A 23357-nucleotide genomic window follows, 5' to 3' on the forward strand; every position below is an offset into this window, starting at 1 on the left:
TTAAGAAACTATTTTCAGATTTGATGTGTTAGGGGATTGGACTATAAGGAATGATATTGTTGGTATTGGGAGTTTTAGAACTTGTAAACTTTAGGATTGATTTTGATATGTTGGATTATACGGGTTTATGAGCTAAGTTCATGTTGATTGAGGTTTGTTTTGATTCCGGAGATTTCTTATATAGTTTAGATGGGCTTAAAGTCTTAGACTTTGGAGATTGATTATTACTATTGTTGCGGGTACTTCTTTTCTCTTTATTATAGGTACCCTTATAACTTTGAAGTATTATTTATATGTTTTGTTTTACGAGTACTACTAATTATTTATGTTTATAAGAACTCTATAATTTTTCAAACGATTATTAAAGATCCAAGTAATTTTGTTAGGATGCCACCTCGTCGTCGAGAACGGACTATGTCGGATCTGAATGCAAACGAGAACGAAAGGGAAGCAAACCTGAGTGCTTCCAAAGTACTACGAGTAGCAGCACATCAATTAATAGATGATCTCGTGCAGAATCCCCCGGGTCGCCAGCGCAACTAAAATGAAGGAGGCTGTATCGTAGAGCAATTCAATCGGATGCACACCTTTTATTTGATGGGAGAGGCGAACCAACCCTGGCAGACGATTGGGTTCAGGATATTGAGGAGATATTGTGGGTCCTAACTTGTATAGATGAACAGAAGGTGGCGTACGCCACATTCAAGCTAACTGGAGAGGCGAAGAGATGGTGGATTTTTGAAAGAACTATCAAAGAAGCAGAAGGGATAGAGATAGTCAGTTAGCTGCATTTCAAGCAGATTTTTCTTGAGCGCTTCTTCCCATGCTCGGTCCGAGATGACAAGGCTATGGAATTTGCCACTTTGGTGCAGGAAACAATGACGGTACACCAATATGCAGCTAGATTTACTGAGTTATCCCGTTTCACTATGTATATGATCCCTGATGAGGAAAAGAAGGCGCGTAAGTTCGAACAGGGGCAAAATGAAAAACTTTATGAATGAGTGGTGGGCTTTTAGATTCGAAACTTTTCAGAGATAGTGAATAAGGCCACAGTTTTTGAATGAAGCCTTCAAAGAAGTGCTGCACTGCATGAACAGAGGAAAATGACTACTCCACTTGGGTACCATTCTGGCATGGACCAGGGACCGTGGAAAAAGAGGAACGAAGGTAGTAGCTTTGGAACGAGGCCGGTTCAGGGTAACCAACAACCCTATTAGTGTAGGACATGCAATCAAGTGCATTCAGGGGAGTACAGAAAAGGGGCAGGATTATGTTTCCGTTGCAGCAAACCAGGACACTACATTAGGGACTGCCCATTGCAATTGGGTAGCAACAAGGCGACCATACTGCCACCTCAGAGAAATGATGTTACAGCACGAGGTAGCAACCAACATCCTACCGCACGCCTGCACGGGTTTTTGCACTAACACTTGGAGAGGCTGAGGATAGGAATGACGTGATCACTAGTATGGCTCCTTTGTTTTGCTTTAAGATTTTTTTATTTGTTGGTTATGGTTAAGACTTTGAATATTTTAGTTCATGGATAATGATGAACGTGATCACAGGTACTCTTTCTTTGTTTTCTAATAAAGCTATTGTGTTATTTGACTAGGGAGCTACACATTCATTTGTTTCCATGGCTTACTCAAAATTTTGCACTTTAGAAACTGAAAAGTTGAAGCACAATTTAGTGGTCGCGACTCCAACAGGAAATTTGTTAGTCTGTAATGAGATTCTACCAAGGTGCCCTTTATCTATTGAGGGAAGACTAATGCCAGTAGATTTGATAGTGTTTCACATGATTGGATTTGATGTGATTTTGAGTATGGATTGATTGGCTTCCGACCATGCTAGTATTGATTGTTTTAAAAAGAAGTGGTTTTTAGACCCCCAAAAGAAAGTGAATTTAGGTTCATAGAGTCGAAAGTGAGGTTGCATCCACCCATCATATTTGCCATTCAGGTTGGAAAATTGTTACGTGATGGTTGTCAGGAATTCTTAGCCTACGTGGTAGATACCTGTTGTGAGTGAATATCCAGAGGTTTTCCCAGAAGATTTATCTGGACTCTCGCCCGAGCGAGAGGTAGAGTTTGCTATTGAATTAGTCTTAGGCACGGCACCCCTTTCGAAAGCACCTTACCGGATGGCACTGTCTGAATTAGGAAACTCAAGGTGCAGTTGCAAGATTTGTTGGACAAAGGTTTTATCAGGCCCAGTGTATCACCATTGGGGAGCTCTAGTTCTTTATGTGAAAAAAAAAAGGATGGATCGATGAGAATGTGTATCGATTATAGGGAACTTAATCGGTTGACCATAAAGAATAAGTACCCATTACCCCGTATAGAAATTTGTTTGATCAGCTCCAGGGTGCTCAGGTATTTTCAAAGATTGATCTTCGATCTGGTTACCATCAATTAAAGATCAGGGTAGAAGACATTTCTAAGACGACTTTTAGGACCCGTTATGGCCATTATGAGTTTTTGATCATGCCTTTTGGCCAGACTAACGCCCCAGTAGTATTCATGGATTTGATGAACAAGGTGTTCCATAAATTTTTGGATAAGTTTGTGGTTGTTTTTATTGATGATATATTGATATACTCCAAAAGCAAGACTGAGCATAAAGAGCATTTGAAGCTGGTACTTGGGACACATAGATAAAAATTTGTTTGCTAATAAGTGTGAATTTTGGCTTTATTCAATCGCATTTGTAGGGCATGTCGTTTCGAAAGATGGCATTTCAGTGGACCTGGAAAAAGTGGAAGTTGTAGTTAATTGGTCAGCACCGAAGAATATTCATGAGGTTAGAAGTTTCTTGGGATTGGTAGGTTATTACCGTAGATTCATTGACGGTTTCTCTAGGATAGCAGTTCCTCTCACTGCACTCACCAGAAAAGAAAAAAAAAGTTTTAATGGACAGCAAAGTTTGAGGAAAGCTTCCAAGAGTTGAAATAGAGATTAGTGACAGCTCCGGTGTTAACAGTCCCCACTGCTAGAGGTGGATTTGTAGTCTATAGCGATGCATCAAGGCTTGGATTGTGGTGCGTACTGATGCAACATGGGAAGGTTATAGCATACGCCTCACGCCAACTGAAAGTGTATGAGCAGAATTATCCCACACATGATTTGGAACTCACGGTAGTCATTTTTGCACTTAAGATTTGGAGACACTATCTGTATGAGGAAAAGTGCAAAATTTATATGGATCATAAGAGTTTTAAATATTTCTTCACCCAAAAGGAATTAAATATGAGGCAGAGGAGATGGTTTGAGCTGATCAAGGATTATGATTGCACCATCAATTATCACCCAGCCAAAGCTAATGTTGTAGCCGCCGCCTTAATTAGGAAGTCAATGCGACCGTCAGTTGCAGCCTTTACCACTCAACATAGGCTGTTAATGGATGTAGAAAGAGCCGGTATTGAGGTCATCACTAGTGATACAAGCACTTTCATGGCCGATTTGATAGTTCAACCAACCTTGATTGATAGAATCAAAGCTACTTAGAAAGTGGATTTAGGGTTGGTGAAGCTAGTGGAAGAAGTCGAGAATGGGGACAAATCTGACTTTAGTATTTCCGAGGATGGAGTTTTGAGGTTTAGAGGTAGACTATGCGTGCCAGCTAATGACAAACTGAAAAAGGGTAATTCTCAAAGAAGCACACCATTCTTTGTGCATAGTTCACCCAGGAGGTACCAAGATGTATTGGGACTTGAGAGAGTCTTTTTGGTGGAATGGTATGAAAAGAGAAATTGCTAATTTTGTGGAACAGTGACTAACTTGCCAACAGGTGAAGGCGGAGCATCAGAGACCAGCAGGATTGTTACAGGCACTCCAAATTCCAGAGTGGAAGTGGGAGCATATCTCTATGGACTTTGTGATAAGTCTACCAAGAACATTGAGCTGACAAGATGCTATATGGGTGATCGTGGACCGTTTAACGAAGATTGCTCATTTTGTGGCCATTAAAGTTTCTTATAAACTGAAGAAACTAGCTGAGCTGTATGTGCGGGAGATAGTGAAGTTGCATGGGGTACCGGTATCCATTGTGTAGGATAGAGACCCTCGTTTCACTTCCAAGTTCTGGCAAAGCTTACAAGAAGCAATGGGTACTAAGTTAAGTTTTAGTACTGCTTTTCACCCTCATAAAGATGGGCCGTAAAAAATGACTATATAGATCTTAGAAGACATGTTGAGGGCATGTGTGATGGATTTTAAGGGAACTTGGATTCGACATTTACCACTGGTCGAGTTTGCTTATAATAATAGTTTCTAGCCTAGCGTTGGGATGGCACCCTATGAATTTTTGTATGGCAGAAGGTGTAGATCTCCTTTGTATTGGGATGAAGTGGGAGAAATGAAACTTTTGGGGCCAGAGATTATTTAGCAGACCACAGAGAAGATAGGTACCATTCGGGCTAGATTGAAAGCAGCTCAAAGCTGACAAAAGAGTTATGCAAATAAATGCCGCCGCCAATTAAAGTTTGAGGTTGGAGATAAAGTATTTTTTAGGATAGCACCGATGAAAGGAGTTATGAGATTCGGAAACAATGGTAAGTTAAGCCCAAGATATTTTGGACTGTTTGAGATTCTTGATTAGATTGGACCAGTGGCTTACAGAGTGGCATTACCACCGGCATTCTCGGGAGTGCAAAATGTGTTTCATGTGTTTATGTTGAGAAAATACATCCATGACCCCACCCACGTTATAGATCATGAACAACTGCAAATTCAAAAGAATATGACTTACACCAAAGAACCAGTACGGATTTTGGACAGGAAAGAGCAAGTGTTACGGACTCGAACTATCCATTTGGCTAAAGTGTTGTGGAATAATCATCCTATTAACGAAGCGTCTTGGGAATTCGAGGAAGAGATGCTAGTTAAGCACCCCTACCTGTTTGACGAGAAATTTGATAGCTTGTAGCAAATTCCGAGGACGAAATTTTTGTAAGGGGGGAGGATGTGAAGCCTAGGCCTGTGGCCTAAACAGCTGAAGCCTAGCCCCAAAAACCCCTGAAACGATGCCTTTTCTCTTCCGGGTTTGATCCCTTTTTAGTTTCATCCTCCCCCAATTTTCCTTCCTTCTGTTTTGCATTTTGTGAGATTTCCCTTTTACTCCCGATGGTTTTCTTCTCTCCCAAAACTTTTCCTCTCAACCGTATCTCATTTCCCTCACAAGTCAACGCCCTCCCTCTCATCTCCTCTATCTCCTGCGTTCTTGTTATGAAATTCCAGGTGGTGCCGCTATGAACTTCCCACACTGTTCTCCCTCTTTAGACGCTCACTCTCTCCCGTTTCTCTCTTATTCTCTCACGTCTGCGAAGTGGAGTAACCTCAGTGCCAAGTTGTTAACGCCGAGGCCTATCGAACGAAGGTAAGACCCTCTCTTGTTTCGCACCCGCCTCAAACACACTCTGAATTTTCTCCCTCCCACGTCCACTCTCTCACTCTCCTACGATTTTTAATTAAATCTTGGTGCTGCGAGTTTTGGGTGAAAAACTCAGACTTGTCACTGAAAAATTCAGACTTGTCGCCGAGAGTCCCTCACGTCAGTAAGCTTTCCCTTTTCTCTTTCCCTCTCTAAGAAGAATGAAATTTGATTTGTTGGATTTATGCTTTGGAAATAAATAGTAGCGAGTCTTGTTGGGTGCAGATTAATATTTAGAAGTGTTGGATTTTCTTTTGTGGAGTTGTGAACGGAGAAAAATGTTTAATGTGTATTGTTGTTTTGGTTGAGTTGTTGGTGGTTGCTTGGAGTTATGGGCTGCTGAAATGAGTTTGATTTATTGATTATTTGAGTTGACGTTGGTTTTGGTAGGTGTATAGGTCAATATTGAAGTTGGTATATGGTATTTTGGGTTGAAGTGTGGGTTGTCCAGATTATTGTTTGGCTATTTGAGTTGAGTTATTGTGCTGAAATATGGTTTGGAATCATGAGTTTTAATTGTTTAGATTGAAGCTGTGTGAATGGTCATTTAACACTTAGTGTATTTTTGTTTTCTATCAATAGGTGACGAGATTATTAGAGGTCGAATTCAGCGCATAGATAATACGTTGCATGAGTCAGGTAAGCAGGATTCCTATATTAGGCTTTACACAAAATGTTTTAATTGAGGTTGACTTTTCTAAAAACTATACATATTTTGTTATGAAATGAGAACTTGGGAAAAACAGCCTCGGTTGTTTATTTGCATTACTCATGAAATCTGACTGAAAGAGAGAAAATGTCTCTGACATGCATTGTGTAGACATGAGCTAAATTTTGTTATGTTGTCTCTGAAATATGAAAAAAAAATGATTTTTAGAATCTAAAAAATGGTGCATTGATTTAGAAAGATGCTTCAACTTTTGTTTTTAGTATGTTAGAATGATTTGGTTATATTTTGGTACTCTATTTTGTTTTGATATGACATCTGAAAACCTTTGGCTTGGTATACTGAATTTTGTATATGACTTTGTCTTTTCTCTGCTCTGTTTGGGTTTATGCCAACTTCTCTGTCTCTAAGTGCACCCACTTTGAAAATAAAGTGATTTTATGTGGTTTTTCATGTGTGCACATTCGGGATTCTGAGAGTAATAAGCGAAAGATTTCACCTTTGTCTCTGCCTGATTTGGCCACCGGGGCTTGCACAACCCTACCACGGAAGTGAAATATGGTCTCTACTCTGTGAGATGCTCTGTTTTGATGTGATGATGATGCTCAGGTTATGTTATGCCAAAGTACTTTGAATTTTATGTGACTTAAAATCATCGCTCTGTTACGTTCAAAAACAAGTTTTGTGCTGCATGATAATTCTGAAAAATATTTTGTCCTGCATACTATACTTTATAAATGCTCATATTTATAGGCTAACATATGTCCTCTGCTAACAAAGCAAGTCCGAGGTGGCCTTTAGAGAGAGTGCTGCTTCTCATCTCAGTCTGTTTGACCGTGATTTTTCAATACTCGTTTGATGCTTTAATTACCTGACTAGTGCTTTTGTAACTTTGTTATATAAATAAAACTGAGTTTTACTATCGATATATTAATATCACTATTAAGGAAATGTTCTTGATGATCTAATTAAGATATATATAGAATAGAAGATTTGTCTATCGATTAGCTAGCACAGTTTTAAACTGATTTAGAAACCTGTTTTTTTTTTATATATTCTGGATAAATAAAACCTTATAATAATTTGCAGAGCATATTCTTCTTTTGCATTGGACAAACACAAATTCAAACTCTCAGCAAGAAATTTACAACAGGCTGAAGAAAGAAACAATGTTGCCTTGGATCAAGCACTGCTCAGCGTTATATTTATGATGGTCCTCTAAAAAGAAACATGAACATTAACCCTTCTCGCACGTGAAGCCCGCCACTTTCTCTACAAATTTGCTGAAGGAGAGAAAGAGAACTAAGATTTTCCATAATTAATACAACTGAAACCTCCTAATATAAATTGGTTCTAGATAGTACTCTTTGTTTAAGAAACCGTACGTGCAGATCAATACTCTTTGAAGGAAAATTATTAGTGAAAAAATCGATCTGTCTTTTGTTTCCTCGTTAATGGAGACAAGAAACCAAAGGCTTAAAAGCGTCTGAAATATGTTTGCTTCCGAAATTAAGAAGGGACACTTTTTTTCTTTACCAACAAAAGTGAAAGGGAGAAGTGGCACTTACGCTGTATGTGAGGGTTCTTGTTTTAAAACAACAGCGATATAAAGTAGCTAGGGCTCAGCTTTTGACTGGTGCCAGTACTGGAGCTGCAGGCCGGCAATTAGAGCTCAGTTATTTTGTACAAGATTCCTATATATTTACTACAGTAGTGTACGTACGTCTAATATGAAAAGATGCTCGATCTACTGCCCAATTAACACGCGATATTATAAAAGCATTTAAGGTTTTCGCCTGCTCAAAACTTTAAGAAGTTGATGAGATTTTTGTTTAAATTATATATATTAAGATTCAAAATGAATATATTTTTTTAAAAAGTATATATATATACTCTTTGATAGGGTTTTTGGGTCTGCAGGGTTACTTATATATATAACTGGCGTGCATGTATATATATACTCCGTGGATTGTATAAATACCATTTCTAGGGTTTACCCTATTTTTTTTCGTCTGTACGGGGCAACCACGAGAGAATAAATTTAAGAAAGTGGAGCAAAGTCGAAGTTTTCTCGAGTTCTAAAGTTCGCAAACCATATGATCCTCTCGTTTCAAGGAGAAGATGTTTTTTTATCTGTCAAAACAGATAGATACATAATGGATATGTATTTAAGTCGGAGTTCAAATTACTGATGATAAGGTTTTCGATCAAATCAATCATATTGCAACCCAGAGGGTAGGGGAGCTTGATGCTCGATCGATCTGAAACAGGAAAATCTACTTGATGAGTGTGAACAAGAACCGTATATAATTAAACCGACTGAAACGTCTCTTTACATAATTAAGTCTAACTCGCTCTGCACAAATCCCACTGTCATATACGTGTGGTCCCTTGATCTGTTTCTGAGTGGATGCCTTAAAGAACCTACGTTGGTCCCTCATCTATATAAAGGTATCTATCAATCCATCTATCTATCTATCTATATGCTATCAAAGTAGCACACACCACAACTTTGGAAGTTTCATAACTGTGTAGGCTTTATCTAATTGAAATAATCGCCCTTCTTTAAATGTTGTGCATGTGAAAGTACTCTAGGTAAGTGCAGACCTTAAATTTTCCCCATCCAGATCTAGCTCGAGCATCTGTCGACGGAAAAGAGTGAGAAAAACTTTCTAAAACATTAACCAAATAGATCGACACTGCATTCGATGAATACATATATATACTTTGTTTAATTGTTTTTGCTCTCCTTTAATTATAAAGTTCATTTTTTTTTTAGAGCAAGCTCTAATTAACAAACCATCAATAAATTAGACGCGTCTGATCTTATATAAATAAAATTAATAGAACATTCTCCAACTTAGGTTTGGATATATAATTTATTTATTTTACTATAAGAAAATTATTTATTTGTGACCAGTTATATTTAACAAAAATGATTATTTTCTATCAAAATAAATCTATTTTTATCGTAAATAATCCGTCACAAATATTTATTTTTCTTATAATAAATTTTCTATTAATCATGAATTTTTACAACTAGATAGGCAGGCATGATTCTTCAATCCATGCTTATCTATATTGGCCGAATGCAGATAAAGTTATTTGTTCTTGTCTATCAACTACTGTTAGCTAGCCTCTTTCCTATTGTGTTTTGAACGGTCCCCCAGCTTGAATCTAACTACATATCTAATTACCTAGCTACCTTGTACCACAAAATAATTAAAACTATAAGTTAAGTGTAGCTAGCTAGCTAGGGAAGACCAACTGGGGCTAATTTATTAAGACTGTACTGATTGTTCAGTATGTGGTATCAACGTATTATATATTGACAAAATTCCTACAACTCGTAATTGGCGTCCGACAACGTACGTGTCACTGTAGATAGCCGCCATGTGGTCATAAGCAAGCCATTCCTTTTTCTTTTTACATACCCTGCATGCAACATGGAGCGGTTAAATACGGCCAGCATCTTTTCTTTTCCCAAATTGTTATTTCTTAAAATAACTTTATTCTCTGTAAAGAAATTTTATTTCAACTTTACCCGTTTCACCCGGCCTGCAGCTGTTCACTTATCATCTTTTAAGGACTTCATTGGCACTGTATCATCATCTCTTCCAAGCTAGCTAGCTGGCTCCCCCATTTCTGCTAGCTGAACAACCAAGAGCCTGCAGGAGTCGATCATCGATTTAGCTGAAATTTTGTTTTCCTGATGTAAGTTCTTCTGATCAGTATCGATCCTTTGTCTCGGGTTATAAAGTATATATTAAGGTGGCCGGCCGGGATTCGTGAATATTAATGTAGCGTGTTTCAATCACAAGTATAAATTAGTTCATATTCATCTTCTGATCTTGAGTACTTAAAGCTTCACATAACAAGATCATGATATATTAGCTTGAAAAAATATAGTTTCCATTTGCCCTAGCTAGATTTTTTTTTTTTTGGGGTCGAAAAAGCCCGGCAAGTACTCAATATTTGCCCTAGATTGAATTCACTACTGCGACTAATTTTGTTTTCTTTATCGAAACTCTTGAAGAAGGTACTAGCCAATTCGGCCTAAAACATTTTTGTCTTTTCCGAAGAAACTTGTTTAATTCTAACCTTTCTATATTTCCTGGTTTTGTTTCTTTTATAGAATTAAATGAACATCGAGTTAAACATTAATAGATAGATATATAGCAAGATATATTTAATTAGTTGCCACAATTTTTGAAATTGTTGAATGACGAGAAATTCCCTCTAGTACGCATGATCTTAATCTGTAGTTTGGATCGATTAATGTATTAATTTACAACGATTCTATATTAATGAAGTGATCTTAACTTGCAGTAATAGTTAGTCTTCTATATATAGATCAGCAAAATCAGAAAAGAGGAAGCTGATCAATATTATATATATATATATACCAACATGATATTCATGATCATGATCAGTTGTATTATTTGTTTAGTTGATCTTGCAGCTCATTAATGATCATGAGTGCGGTAAGATGATCTCAAATTCAAGAGAAAAAGATATTCAAGCTGCCAAGCAAGAGGACGGAAGCCGCAATGATATTGGAAAGTTGTCTAAAGTGGGAGCGTCGTCTAGTTCAAGGCAATGGTCAGCAGGATTTAGAAATCCAAGGATCGTGCGTGTGTCGCGTTCTTTTGGAGGAAAAGATAGGCATAGCAAGGTTTGCACCATAAGGGGATTGAGGGACAGACGGATTAGGCTTTCAGTACCCACAGCAATTCAGTTGTACGATCTTCAGGATAGGCTCGGGCTTAGTCAGCCTAGCAAGGTGGTAGATTGGTTGCTTGATGCCACTAAATTTGACATCGATAAGCTACCACCACTCCCAATTCCCCAGGGATTCGGTCAATTTCATCATCAACTTTCTCATCATCATGAATCAAATGCCTCTCCCTCTTCTTTTCATGCCCCTAATTTATTTGATGCAAATTCTAGTACATTTATAAAGGACGGGGAAGATCAAAGAACAACGTCCGTGATGGCAGCGAAAACGAAGGCCGATTGGGATCCTATGGATTCTGCATTGAGACTAAAAAACAAAGAATTTGAAAGATCAGGATCACTACTACTAGATCAAGTTGGTGATAAAGGCAAGTGGATCAAAACAAATCATGAAGAAGATGAGATTCAGTATGGAATTGGTACTACGTCTAGTAGTACTACTGGTTATGGTGCACAGATTTCAGCACATAATTTTTTCCCAATGCCCAATCATTCTTCCTTACCTAGCTTGCTAAACAATGCCATGGCCTACAATTCATACTATCAGTCTGATCAGCCTTCTGCATTATCTCTATCTCAGTTTGGAGGCCATGGATCATTATTTCCATCTCAAATAGATCATCATCCACATAGTACAAGCAGTGCCATGCCACTTCCATCCGGGTCTCAGTTATTTTTCTGTCCATCTTCAACAACACCAGCACTTTTCACTCCATATCCTTCCTATATCACCACCCCATTAATAGAGAGTGACCCAAGACAATTCAGCCATATCCAATTGTTAAACTCAAGTAGTTCACAGCATCACGTCCTACCTCACCCTCTTATTTCTTCACTTCATTCAGTTGGCTCTCCTTTGAAACCCTTTCCAGGAAATGAGAATCCCAAGCTGCAACTTCCTCAATCACATGAAAGCAAACTGGATTAAATATTAGGGTAACAGTACTAGAAGTGCTGGTTCTTGATGATCCTAGCTATTGTACTGGTGATTAATTTCTTGCTTCGTCTCGTTCGAGTACTCATCATCATCATGGATGTCATGTGTTAGGATATCGGCACGACACGATCGATTTCCGAGATGGATGTATGCGCGCATCATGTCTCAACTCCTCGATCGATCGATTATCACAATACAAGTAAGACACTTAAGAAAATTACATCTATTTTCTGCATTTAATTTGCTACGTACGATTTGCAAGAATTGGTGATGTCACAATATTACATGCACGTTTGTAAGGATTGATGCGATACAATACTGCATACTTGTGATTGAGTGCTTAGAATATAATTTGTATTCAGTGCTGACCAGTAAACTCATGAACTTGATTGGTTATAGCAGTCATTTAAATTTGACTATGATCACCTGCATATATAGTTACTACTACGTACTTATAAACTTTGTTTTGTTTTTTTGACAAACGTACTTATAAACTAGTCAATATCTGGTATAATATTCTAAGAACGTCATGTTTATAACATTCTTCATTTTGTCATAATTAGCTGGCTAGGATTGCAAATATTCTAGCGTGCCGTGGTACTGTTCTAGCCATGAATCTCAGGGAGTTTGGGGACTTAATTAATATTATAATCACTATTCTTTTATTTCTACATAATATTTGTAAACATAATGTAAGATATGTAAATAAATAAATATCAATTTTGATCAAGTACTACCATTCAGAGGTACATAAAAAATTAAGGGAGCAAGAGGAAAATGGAGACCGGATTCAAAAAAAGGTGTTATGAACTGTTAAAAAAATATTATATTGGTGGCTTTCAAGAAAGTTTGGACGTTCACACTTCTAATTTTTAAGAAAAATCCTCTGTTTTTGTGTGTGTGTGTATAATATATATTAATTCTAAATTGAGGCCAAGTCATTTGAGTTTTTTGGGGGGATAAATATTATTATTCTTCTTATTTTTAATTTTTATTTTGAGGAAACTAAATGAAAATTAAAAATATGATGAGATGAGATAGTTTTAGATGAGTTGAATAAAATATTATTAGAAAATTATTTTTTAATCTTATTATTGTTTTGAGATTTGAAAAAGTTCAATTGTTTAGTATATTTTGTGTGAAAATTTGAGAAAATTGTATTGATAAGATGAGATAAGATGAGATGAAATGGTTTCTATATCCAAATGAGCCCTAATAGGAGGAATTGTGTGATCTCTTAAAGCTTTAGACGAGGTATATATGCCCCCAGCCAGCACGGCCCGGCCGGCCTCCCTCTGTCATGACTGAATTACTGACATTCTAAAAACCAAGGTATAACTAATTATTTTACCACCATGCATGTAATGAAACCGAACTCAAATTTTACATAGCCTTATAATGAAAAAACCCGAAAATATATGTATGGTAAGGACCAGCCCTTGCATGGTAAGGAATTTCCTAAATATTCAGTTTACTCAACTCATCCTAGGACCAGTACTACACCACTTCTTGGGGCGTATGCCTATCTTTCTATCTATTAACATCAAGAACTAATTAGTGTAATTTACTTAATTAATTTGGCACTCTTTTTGTTATATATATATATATATTTTTATATGTCAGCAGCTTACTCCTTGCATGTATATATTGTAAATGAATCTACCAAAAATTTTGTTTTATTTTTCGAAATCATTAATTCTTAAAGAAAAAAGTTTATACAAAAAGGTGTCCACAAGCCACGGTATATATATATATATATATATATATATATATATATATATATATATATATACTAGTAGCTATTAATAATTAGTCATTCGTGTAAACTTTTGAATACCCATTATTAATCCCAAAATGAATATTAAAGATATAGTAGAGCTCGAAGTACTTAGTACTACTATATATTATTTAGATATCACTTCAAAATAAATATTATGCATTGTCTTAAAGTGATCTAGTTTGGATATCGAGAATACCTCATTACTATTTATTATTTTATTATTACTTTTTACAAACTTTTAACTACTATTCAATATTCAATTATTATTTTCTTACTACTATTGACAAAATATCTAAGAATATCTAGACGTCAAAAAAACTGTTCAGTTATCAGAAAAATTGATGTGTTATTTCCAATCATTTGTGAGTAACTACGAAAGAAAGTCTAGGACGCGCGTTAATTCCTTTTTCAACCCAAAATTAACATATCTAAACAATTAGTACTTAATGGAAAGAATATGAGAAATTAATCGATATAATTTGAAAGCAGCATATAACAAATTAACATAGGCCAAAAGTACATTAAAACCATGTTAATTACTTTTTTTAAGGCATGTTAATTACTTAATACTTGAAATTCACTGACAGCAGTTTTTTAATGCAAATTAAAATTCAGTGTATTGGATGATCAGGACGCACTTTAATTTAAAGCACGCGTGTATCAGGGGCAAGAAACGAAAAAAAAATGGAAGAAGCAGAGACAAGTACTCTTAATTGCACATATAAATATATATATATATATATATATATATATATATCACCAATAAGAGTTGTGCTGAACAAAGAGATCAACTCGAAATTAGAAATGTTTTAGCTATAAAATTTTTTACAAAAGTAAGTCCACAAACTGATATAGTTTGATGTGATATAAAATTATTTTTATTGTAAATTAAATAGATCTAACGTATCATATAAAACTATACTAATTTGTAGATTTACTTTTGTAGAATCTTTTTATAGATGTAGCACTTTTGATCACTGAAAATTATATGCCAGCTAGCTGGCTTAATTTGTTGTTGTTAGATTGATCAGCTTATGCGTGATCAACTTGTTCATGATCAAGTCGATAATATTCATTAGTATCCCTAAACATTTTGTTAATTTATCAATTTAGACATCTCTACTCTCACCAGAGATTACCATCTTAAATATATTTAACTTGTCCTCCTCGATCGACTGTACGTTGGTCTAAGATATCACTTGATATATAAATATTCTCTCTCTAAATATAATATATATATATGCATGTTACTGCATAATTTGTAAGGGTAGCAATATGTGACACGATTAAATCAATACGAACACAACACGACAATAGTGAGCGAGTTTGGGTTTAGTTTTAACGGGTTCGGGTCAAAATGAGTTGACCCGTTAAACATGATTGCTTATCAGGTTGATAACGTCGGGTCAATCCGTTTTGACCAAAAGTTAAAGTTATAATTATACTCTTATACCTAAAAGTAAAATATATTATTAGGATTTTAATTTTGATATTTTTATTATTTAGATTATAATTTTGGACTTGTAGTTAGCTTTATATTGTTTTTATAGATATTGTGGTTTTAACATTTATATAAAATTATGTTAAACTTAATCAGGTCAAACAGGTTAATTTTGGATCTATTCAATCCATTCACATAAACAGGACGAGTCGGGTCAGGTCAAGTCAACCTATTTCGTAGTATTCACTAACGAGTCATGTCGTGCCAGCCCATTACATTAATGGGTCGTATTAGAGTTTGAGATTTTGACACAATAAACTTAACAGGTCGTGTTCGGATTGATCCATATAAAATAATATAAATGCCTCGACACGAACACAATCATTTAATACAATTTGATACCCCTGATAATTTGATCTCAACGTACAGATGCCTCATCATCCAACAACTCTAGGGAGCTGGGCTAAAGTACATAATAAAAGCAAAATTTCATAGTTCACCTTGTACGTAGGCATAGTGTGAGTACTCCAACTTAATAATTACTTCCCTGCTAGCTTTATAATTATCGTATTTATTACTACTTATGATGCCTAAAATTTCATAGCAATTAAACCGGATCAAATTGTAAGAATTACCTGATGGTCATGAGTGATCATATATATATATAGGCTTGTGCAAAAAACCGATTGACCCGATCCGTTCGCTTGATCCGACCCGACCCATACCAAAAAATCAATTTTAACTACATCTCAGGTTCGACCCGTATAACCCGCCTCTTAAACACATGAAACCCTAGCCAGCCACCTCCATTTTTCTTTGCATCGCCTCCGTTTCCCCCCTCCCCACTTCTCTTCGTCACGACGCTATCATCCACAACCCAAGAGTCTTAAATCTTGGAGCGACGGACGACGCGTGGCTAAAGCTACAAGTTTTACTACAAGTCTTAAACCTCCAGCATAACTCATTGCTGCACTAAGAGTCATAGAGCATGGGGAAAGTGAGGAGGCTGATGCTTCAATCAACAAGAGCATCGCATTCCATCTCAAAACTCAATCTAGGTAACCATTGATTCAGTTTTTTCGGCAATCAAACCAAATGCTTTGTTTAATTTCCGTTAAGCTGCCCCAACAATTAAGGTGCAAAGCTTCACCAATCTGCCATGGCCACTTGTACTCAACCTCCTCTCTCAAGCCCATCTCAGACCCCCCTAATTCCACGGATCCAAAATCTCTTACAGTTTCCTTCCTCCGAAACTCGTGTGGGTTGTCCTTAGATTTGGCCACTTCAACTTCCAAGAAGCTCAACATTGAGAACGTAGAGAATCCCAACTCCATTCTGAATCTGTTGAGGACTCACGATTTGATGCAGAACCACATCATACGCTTAATCTAAACATTTTGTCTTGATGCCGTTTAACAAGGATAAAGCTTGTTTGCCTCGGAGATGCTGATATTTTCGAAGTACTTGATTATGTATAACTAGTCCAAAAAAAGAAAATTACAGGTCGAACCCAACTAGAAACCGACAATATGCGGGTCGGGTCGGTCCAAAAACATGGACGGGTTACTCAGGTTGTAGGCCTATATATATATGTATGTATGCATAATGAGAATCGAATTAGTAGATATTAAATTAAAGTGAATGCAATGGAGTGATCTGGAGTTCGCAAAGGGTGCTATATACTCTATGAAATTGGTATCCAGTATGGATAAATCTTTTTTTTTTTTTTTTAAAAAGAAGAATCATAATATTAATGCTAAAAGTGTTACAGACAACTATCAAGCCAAATTGCTTGAGAGACAAAATCTGGAAAACTATTACACCACATCTCAATCGACTCAACAACCCAAGCATGTCGGGCTAAACTATGAGCAGCTTCATTTCCCAATCTACCCACATTTTTTTTTTTTTTTAGAAGAGTAGGAAGTCACATGTCCAATAGTGACCCCTCCCAAATTTTATTAATAAAGCCCTCACTTATGGCGGAGGAATACTGTGGTTACAAGAAAGGACCATGGAAAACAGATCCAAAAACAAGAACAAACTAGAACAAAAATAAAAGACCATTATTAAAACAAAAAACCACCACAACCCAAAACCAAAGCTTACAAAATAACCCCAACTTTTACAAAACTAACATCTCAAAGAAGGAAAACCCAAAGAATCCAAACGGATCAAACCTCTAAGAACCCGAGGCAAATTATAACTACTCGAAAAAACCCACTCAGATCCTAAGGCCCCTGCCTTTGCTAACCAATCTGCCACCCTATTACCTTCACGATAAACATGCTGAAACCGACAATGAACCGTGCAAGCTAATTCAACAATTTCCTCCCAAAAATCCTCCAGATACCAAACTCCACATTGCCCTCTACTCCACCAAGAAATAACTACCATAGAATCCATTTCAACTATCACATTTGATATATTCAGCGTTTTACATCTTCTCAACCCATAAAGGAGAGCCATAAGCTCCGCCTTATTATTAGAACCAAACCCAACATAAGAAGCATAAGCCTGAACCATTCCACCAGAAGCATCCCGAATAACCCCACCAATACCACAAGAGCCCGGATTACCCATACTACTACCATCCGTATTCAATTTAAACCACCCCAGCGGAGGTTTATCCCACCTCACCACTTTACAACGTGGAACTTTCGGAACCACCGGAACTATCCGCAAAGCATCCAGAATCATACCATCTCGACAAGACAAAAAATTATTTTGCTTAGCCGCCTGTGAAATGGAACCTAACCACACACATATAGAATGAACAACAGAATTATGCGATTCCACAATACCTTCCATCCGAGCAAGACACCTTCTTCTCCATAGTCGCCAAGTAATAATAATGGGAATAATGCCAACAATAAAGCCCACCTGTGAGGAAGAGCTAGCCCTCCTAAACCAAATCTCAACATTCTGTTTCCAAGTTCTACCAAGAGGAATTCCAATAAGATTACCAAAAAAAGACCACACTCTGAATGGAAATTCTCCCTCAAAAAACACATGATTAATATCTTCAATATGACCATGATTACAGCAATTACATTTAGATACCAAAGGAATACCAATACGGCGTAATCTGTCGTCCACACTCAAGGCCATAAACCATGTCCTCCAAAAATGGATAGACATTTTTAAAGGAAGATTCTTATGCCAAATCCAAGCATGCCAAACCATAGAATTCCCTCTAATACGAATACAGTTCCAAGCAGATTTTGTAGAGAAAATACCTGTATCCGTAGGAATCCAAACTAGAACATCCTTTCCATTCTTTAATCCAGCTAAATCCGTTATTATCTCCTCCACCTTATCATGCCCTACTAACTCCTCCAATAACTCCACATCCCAACTATCCGACAATCTACAATCTTTAACTTTCAAAAAAGGAGAACCCATAATATTCATATCATTAATCAATGGACCATTATCCCTCCATTTATCATACCAGAAAAAAAGATCACCCTCTCTAATTTTCCATTTTGAATTATTTAACAACAATGGAATACAATTCACAACCATTCTCCAAAATCGAGATCCTTTATTATTTTCTATAAGATACCATGGCCGGTTTCCAACATATTTGGTTTTGAAAAAATTAGCCCATAAAGAATTTCCTTGAAGGAGATTCCAAGCGAAGCGCATATGCAAGGCTTTCTGAACATCCTCAAGGCTTCGTAACCCAATTCCTCCTTCCACCGGCTTACACATCTTATTCCAAGCCAACCATTTCCTTTTGTTCCGTCCATCAGCTTCTCCCCAAAAGAAAGAACTCATCAATCTATGGATTTTGGCAATAACAACTTGAGGTACCTGTAAAACAGCAAGTAGATGGATATTCATACTAGATAAGACATGCCTCAAAAGAACAAGTTTTCCTCCCGAAGAAAGAAGCCTCATCTTCCAGCCACTAATCTTTTGCCTCACTTTATTCACCATTTCCTCTAAATGAGCCTGTTTCAAACGCCCTTGAATTATTGGCACACCTAGATATTTGAAAGGAAAAGTTCCTTCCATACAACCCGTCTGCCTTAAAATCCTTTGCTTACGCCGGTTTGGAATTTTATTAGAACAATACAAAGCAGATTTCTGAACATTAATATTTTGTCCTGACCACCTCTCATATTGAATCAAAATTTTTTGAAGAACCTGCACTGATCTTTGACTACCATTAGAAAAAACCATAACGTCATCAGCATACATCAAATGAGATATAATAGGAGTACCTCGGGCTTGAGAAAATAAACCAAATTGATTTTCTTGCACACTCCGATGAATCAAACGGGAAAGGACCTCTTGTTGGATGATAAACAAATAAGGAGATAGAGGATCACCTTGACGGAGCCCACGACCACCCGGGAAAAAACCCTTAACCGTTCCATTCATCATGACAGAATACCAAGGGCTAGAGATACAAGAATATATCAACTCACAAAATTGAGAAGAGAAACCAAACCTTTGCAAAACCATTATCAAGAATCCCCAATCCACCCTATCATAAGCTTTCGCCATATCAACTTTTAACAAGATATTCCCCCCATGAATTTTTTTATTTATAGACTGCACCAACTCTTGAGTGAGACTAATGTTTTCAAAAATACTCCTTCCAGGAATAAAGGCTCCTTGCTCCAAAGAGATCAAGCGAGGTAAAAAACCAGATAGACGAGAAACAATAATCTTAGAGCAAATTTTATAAAAAACAGAACAAAGACTAATAGGACGAAACTTATCAAAACCTGTGGGAGACTCCATCTTTGGTATAAGGACCAGATATGAGGCCGTGAAGAATCTTGGAAGATCCTTGGTCATAAAGAATTCCACTACTGCCTTCCAAACATCAACCTTAACCACTTCCCAAACAAATTTTATAAAAACCCGCTCCAAACCCATCAGGACCCGGAGTGCTTTGATTTGGGATAGATGATACTGCCTCAAACACTTCCTCTAAAGTAGGCGGCCTAATCAAAGAATCATTCTCCTCCTCTAGTATGACCGTCTCAATAAGGCCTTCCAGTCTAGCTTGCTCTATGGGCGGTTCTCCACGAAGTGCATCTTGAAAAAATTCCACCGCCCCTTGATGAATACTCTCCGGATTCTCATAAGTCATACCATTCGATCTCATCTCCAGCACTCTCTTCCTTCTTTTATTAATAAGACAAGCATGAAAAAATTTTGAATTGCTATCTCCCTCCAACTTCCATTTAAGCTTAGCCAATTGAGCTAATCTCATCTCTTCCCGATACCTCCATCTAGCTAGATTAGAGACAGCTTCATGTAGCTCTCTCTCCAAACTAACCTCCCAATTTGATTGAAGCCGAAGCTCAATCTCCTCAATCTGTTTTTCAAGGGCAGCAATACGCCCTATTGTGTGACCAAATACTCTTTTATTCCATTCCCGAAGCACCACCTTGGTATGTTTTAATTTCTTACTTAAACACAAGAGCGGGGAACAAACCATCTGTAAATTCCAAGCATTTCTAACACAATCCAGAAAACCAGGATGATCCACCCACATCTGTTGAAACCGAAATGGAGATGGCCCATAGGCAAAAGAATCTTTCTTGAATTCAATGAACATGGGAGCATGGTCTGAAGTAGATCTAGACAAGTAAGAACAAATAATATTAGGGAACAAATTACTGAAAGAATTATCCATAAGAGCACGATCAAGTCGAGCCCACGAACGGGCCAATCCTGACTGCCCATTACACCATGAGAAACAACTCCCTTTCGAAGCCATTTCCATAAGACCCCTTTGATGAATCCAATCATTAAAATCATCCATAGCCACAATTTGCCGAGGTCTTCCTCTTCTCCTTTCTGAATCATTCCTAATAATATTAAAATCCCCCACAAAAAGACAAGGATCTACACCCACATGATTACTATTTAGCTCTTGCCATAGATAGCGCCTCTCCACCCAGGAACATTTAGCATAAATCACATGAATCAAAATTTTATCCGCACCATTCTCTACAACAACAGAAATATATTGCATACCCAACTTATCAACATGCACCTTATACATACTATCCCACAAAAGCCATATTTTCCCCCCTTCCACCTCATTAGAAATAACCATATCAAAATTTAGACTTCTAGCCACTTTGCGAGCACCCTCTAAATTTTGAAATGGTTCTAAAAGTGCAACAATTTTCGGTTTATATCTTCCCACCAATGCCTTTAGTCTGGTTCTAGATGTTCCCACCCCTCTAATATTCCATACCAAAATGGAATCAATCATTAAGCAATTTTATTTCGGGCAAGAACCCGAGAAGAACTACGCATTTTAATAAACTTTTTTTTATTATACCTTTTCTTACCATCATTCAACTCAGATTCAGTAAAATAGTCTTTAGTTTGTGAAAAAACCTCTGGATGCTGTTCCGGTTCTGGTTCTGAAGAACAATTCTCTTCCAACATTATTTCTTCATCAACTTCTTCATCAACGTCCTCAGCAATTTCCTCATCCACCACTGGTTGCGTCTGCTCCATTGTCGGTCCAGTATTGTCCGCACGTAAACTCTGATTTACGTCCATATTAGACACCACATAACCCGCATCCGTGACCATCCCTGCACCATCTGCGACCCCAACGTGTAGCATTAAATCTGTTTCATCCTCTGTTTCAACATAAGACGTCAACTGCACCACGTTATTGATCACCGGAGGAATTTCTTCTCCTATCTGCTCCGGTTTTTCCTCATCCTCAGAACCCAATTGCACCATTTGGTCTGCCACCTGCACTGACAATTCTTCCTTCTCGGCATCCAACTGCACATGAACTGCAACTGCTGCTTCCGTCTCCTTTTCCACTGCAACATCCTCTGTTTCTTTATCCACAAGAACCAGCAAAGGAGTTTCAACCTGATCATTATTCTGCGCTACCTCGTGATCATCCAACAAACCTTTCGTACTCTCTTTTCTCCCCCCTTTCTTACCAGCTTTACTAGGATTACAATTACGAACATCATGACCCTGCATCTTGCATGACGAACAGTAAGCCGGGAGCGTTTCATACAATATTTCTTGCTTTCGGCTAGAAGAAAGTCCAGGCACTCCAATCCAGAAATGAGACAAAGGCGGTTTTGCAGCATCCACTTCCACACAGAGCCGTGCACCATCCGTTCTTGTAGCGCACCTTGTCGGATTATCACGTCTAATGAAAGTTCCAATCGGTGCCATCAAAATCTTCAAGAAAGATTCTTGATAAAAGTTTGGAGGAAGACCCGGCAAAGAAATCCATACCGGAACCCTGGATGGCTCGGCATCCTCATTGAACTCTGGTGACCATCTGAATGCACGGTAGAATATCCCATTTATTTCACAAACCTCCCGTGATAAAGCTTTGGTGAAATCAACTTCATTAGCCATGCGAACAAAAACATTACGCGGTCTCCTCATGGCAGAAACTACTGGATTGGCTATAAGTCCCCATCGATTGTGAATGAAAGCCCTCACCGCATCCAACGACGGACGATTCTTCAAGAATTTGAGAACGACAGAATAGCGGAAAGGTTCCGCTGATCTTGCTATTTCTTCTTTGGTAAACTGAAAATAAACCTCACCATCCAACACCTTTGGAATCCTGGGTGCAAGAACCATCTCCGGAATAGGTTGAGGGACTGCACTCACCAGATCGGCAAAGGAAGGCCGACCGGTGCCACCCTCTACGGCTGCCATGCAGCCTCACGTAAAGCCCAGACCCCGTGCACCAGCGAACCCAATTCTTTAGAGAGAATTAAGTTCTCTGACCCTAAGCCTCCTTGCAAGTGAGTTTTTTAAATTTCATCCCAATCTACCCACATGTTGAATTTGATATTCATCAAAAGCAGCCAACAGCTTCTTGGTTTCTTGTAATAAAATCCGCAGACTTGATGAAGATTCTGTTGAAGCTTGGAGATCCCTTACCATCAATAGACAATCACTCTCAATAATCAACTTTCTAATGCCCATAGGAACACGTACATAATTGCATACCCCGAAATACAGCAAGTTCGTGTTCTATCTCTTCAAGTGCAGTAACCTTAGCTTCAGCTTTGCTAGCAGCCATGACAACTTTCCCATTCTCATCTCCAAGTATTACACCAATCCTTGCTTTATATTGGTATCTAAACATAGCCCTATCAACATTCAACTTCAAAAAACGAACAGGAGGCAGTTTCCACCCACATAACTTCTTAATCTCTGTACTGGGTTTCTGTCTTGTAGCTGTGAACATCCTTTGAAGAGAAATAGCATGCTCCACAACCTGCCTCGGCTCAAGTACCACTTGATCATGCATCTTCTTATTCCTACTATACCATAGTCCCAAGGCTATTGAGAAAAAACTAGTCAAAGTCTCTGTTTTACCTAA

At 37.6% G+C, this 23357-nt stretch overlaps 2 protein-coding genes across 3 annotated transcripts; one reads left to right on the forward strand and one right to left on the reverse strand.

The window, feature by feature from the left end:
• The first annotated feature begins 9613 nt into the window (after positions 1-9613).
• On the forward strand, positions 9614-12185 carry LOC108996639 (transcription factor TCP5). Of its 2 annotated transcripts, none has more exons than XM_035693889.1 (2): positions 9614-9814; positions 10551-12185. In XM_035693889.1, the coding sequence occupies exon 2, from the start codon at positions 10590-10592 to the stop codon at positions 11763-11765; it is 1176 nt and encodes a 391-aa protein (XP_035549782.1). In that variant the 5' UTR covers positions 9614-9814; positions 10551-10589; the 3' UTR covers positions 11766-12185. The 2 variants fall into 2 exon arrangements, with proteins under 2 accessions (XP_035549782.1, XP_018828186.1); XM_018972641.2 differs by having other exon boundaries at positions 10563-12185.
• A 9010-nt stretch (positions 12186-21195) lies between these two features.
• On the reverse strand, positions 21196-22684 carry LOC118349399. Its single transcript, XM_035693800.1, has 2 exons — positions 21374-22684; positions 21196-21213 (listed from the first exon to the last, which is right to left on the reverse strand). Exons 1-2 carry the CDS (start codon positions 22682-22684, stop codon positions 21196-21198), a joined length of 1329 nt encoding a protein of 442 aa, XP_035549693.1.
• Between the last annotated feature and the right edge of the window lie 673 nt (positions 22685-23357).

The sequence above is a fragment of the Juglans regia genome, chromosome 9 (genome assembly GCF_001411555.2).
Source record: "Juglans regia cultivar Chandler chromosome 9, Walnut 2.0, whole genome shotgun sequence".
Classification (NCBI taxonomy): domain Eukaryota; kingdom Viridiplantae; phylum Streptophyta; class Magnoliopsida; order Fagales; family Juglandaceae; genus Juglans; species Juglans regia.

What these genes read in the sequence shown, in the direction of transcription:
- LOC108996639 (XM_035693889.1), top strand. Translation starts at nt 10,590, where the DNA reads ATGATCTCAAATTCAAGAGAAAAAGATATTCAAGCTGCCAAGCAAGAG.
- LOC118349399 (XM_035693800.1), bottom strand. Translation starts at nt 22,684, where the DNA reads ATGGCAGCCGTAGAGGGTGGCACCGGTCGGCCTTCCTTTGCCGATCTG.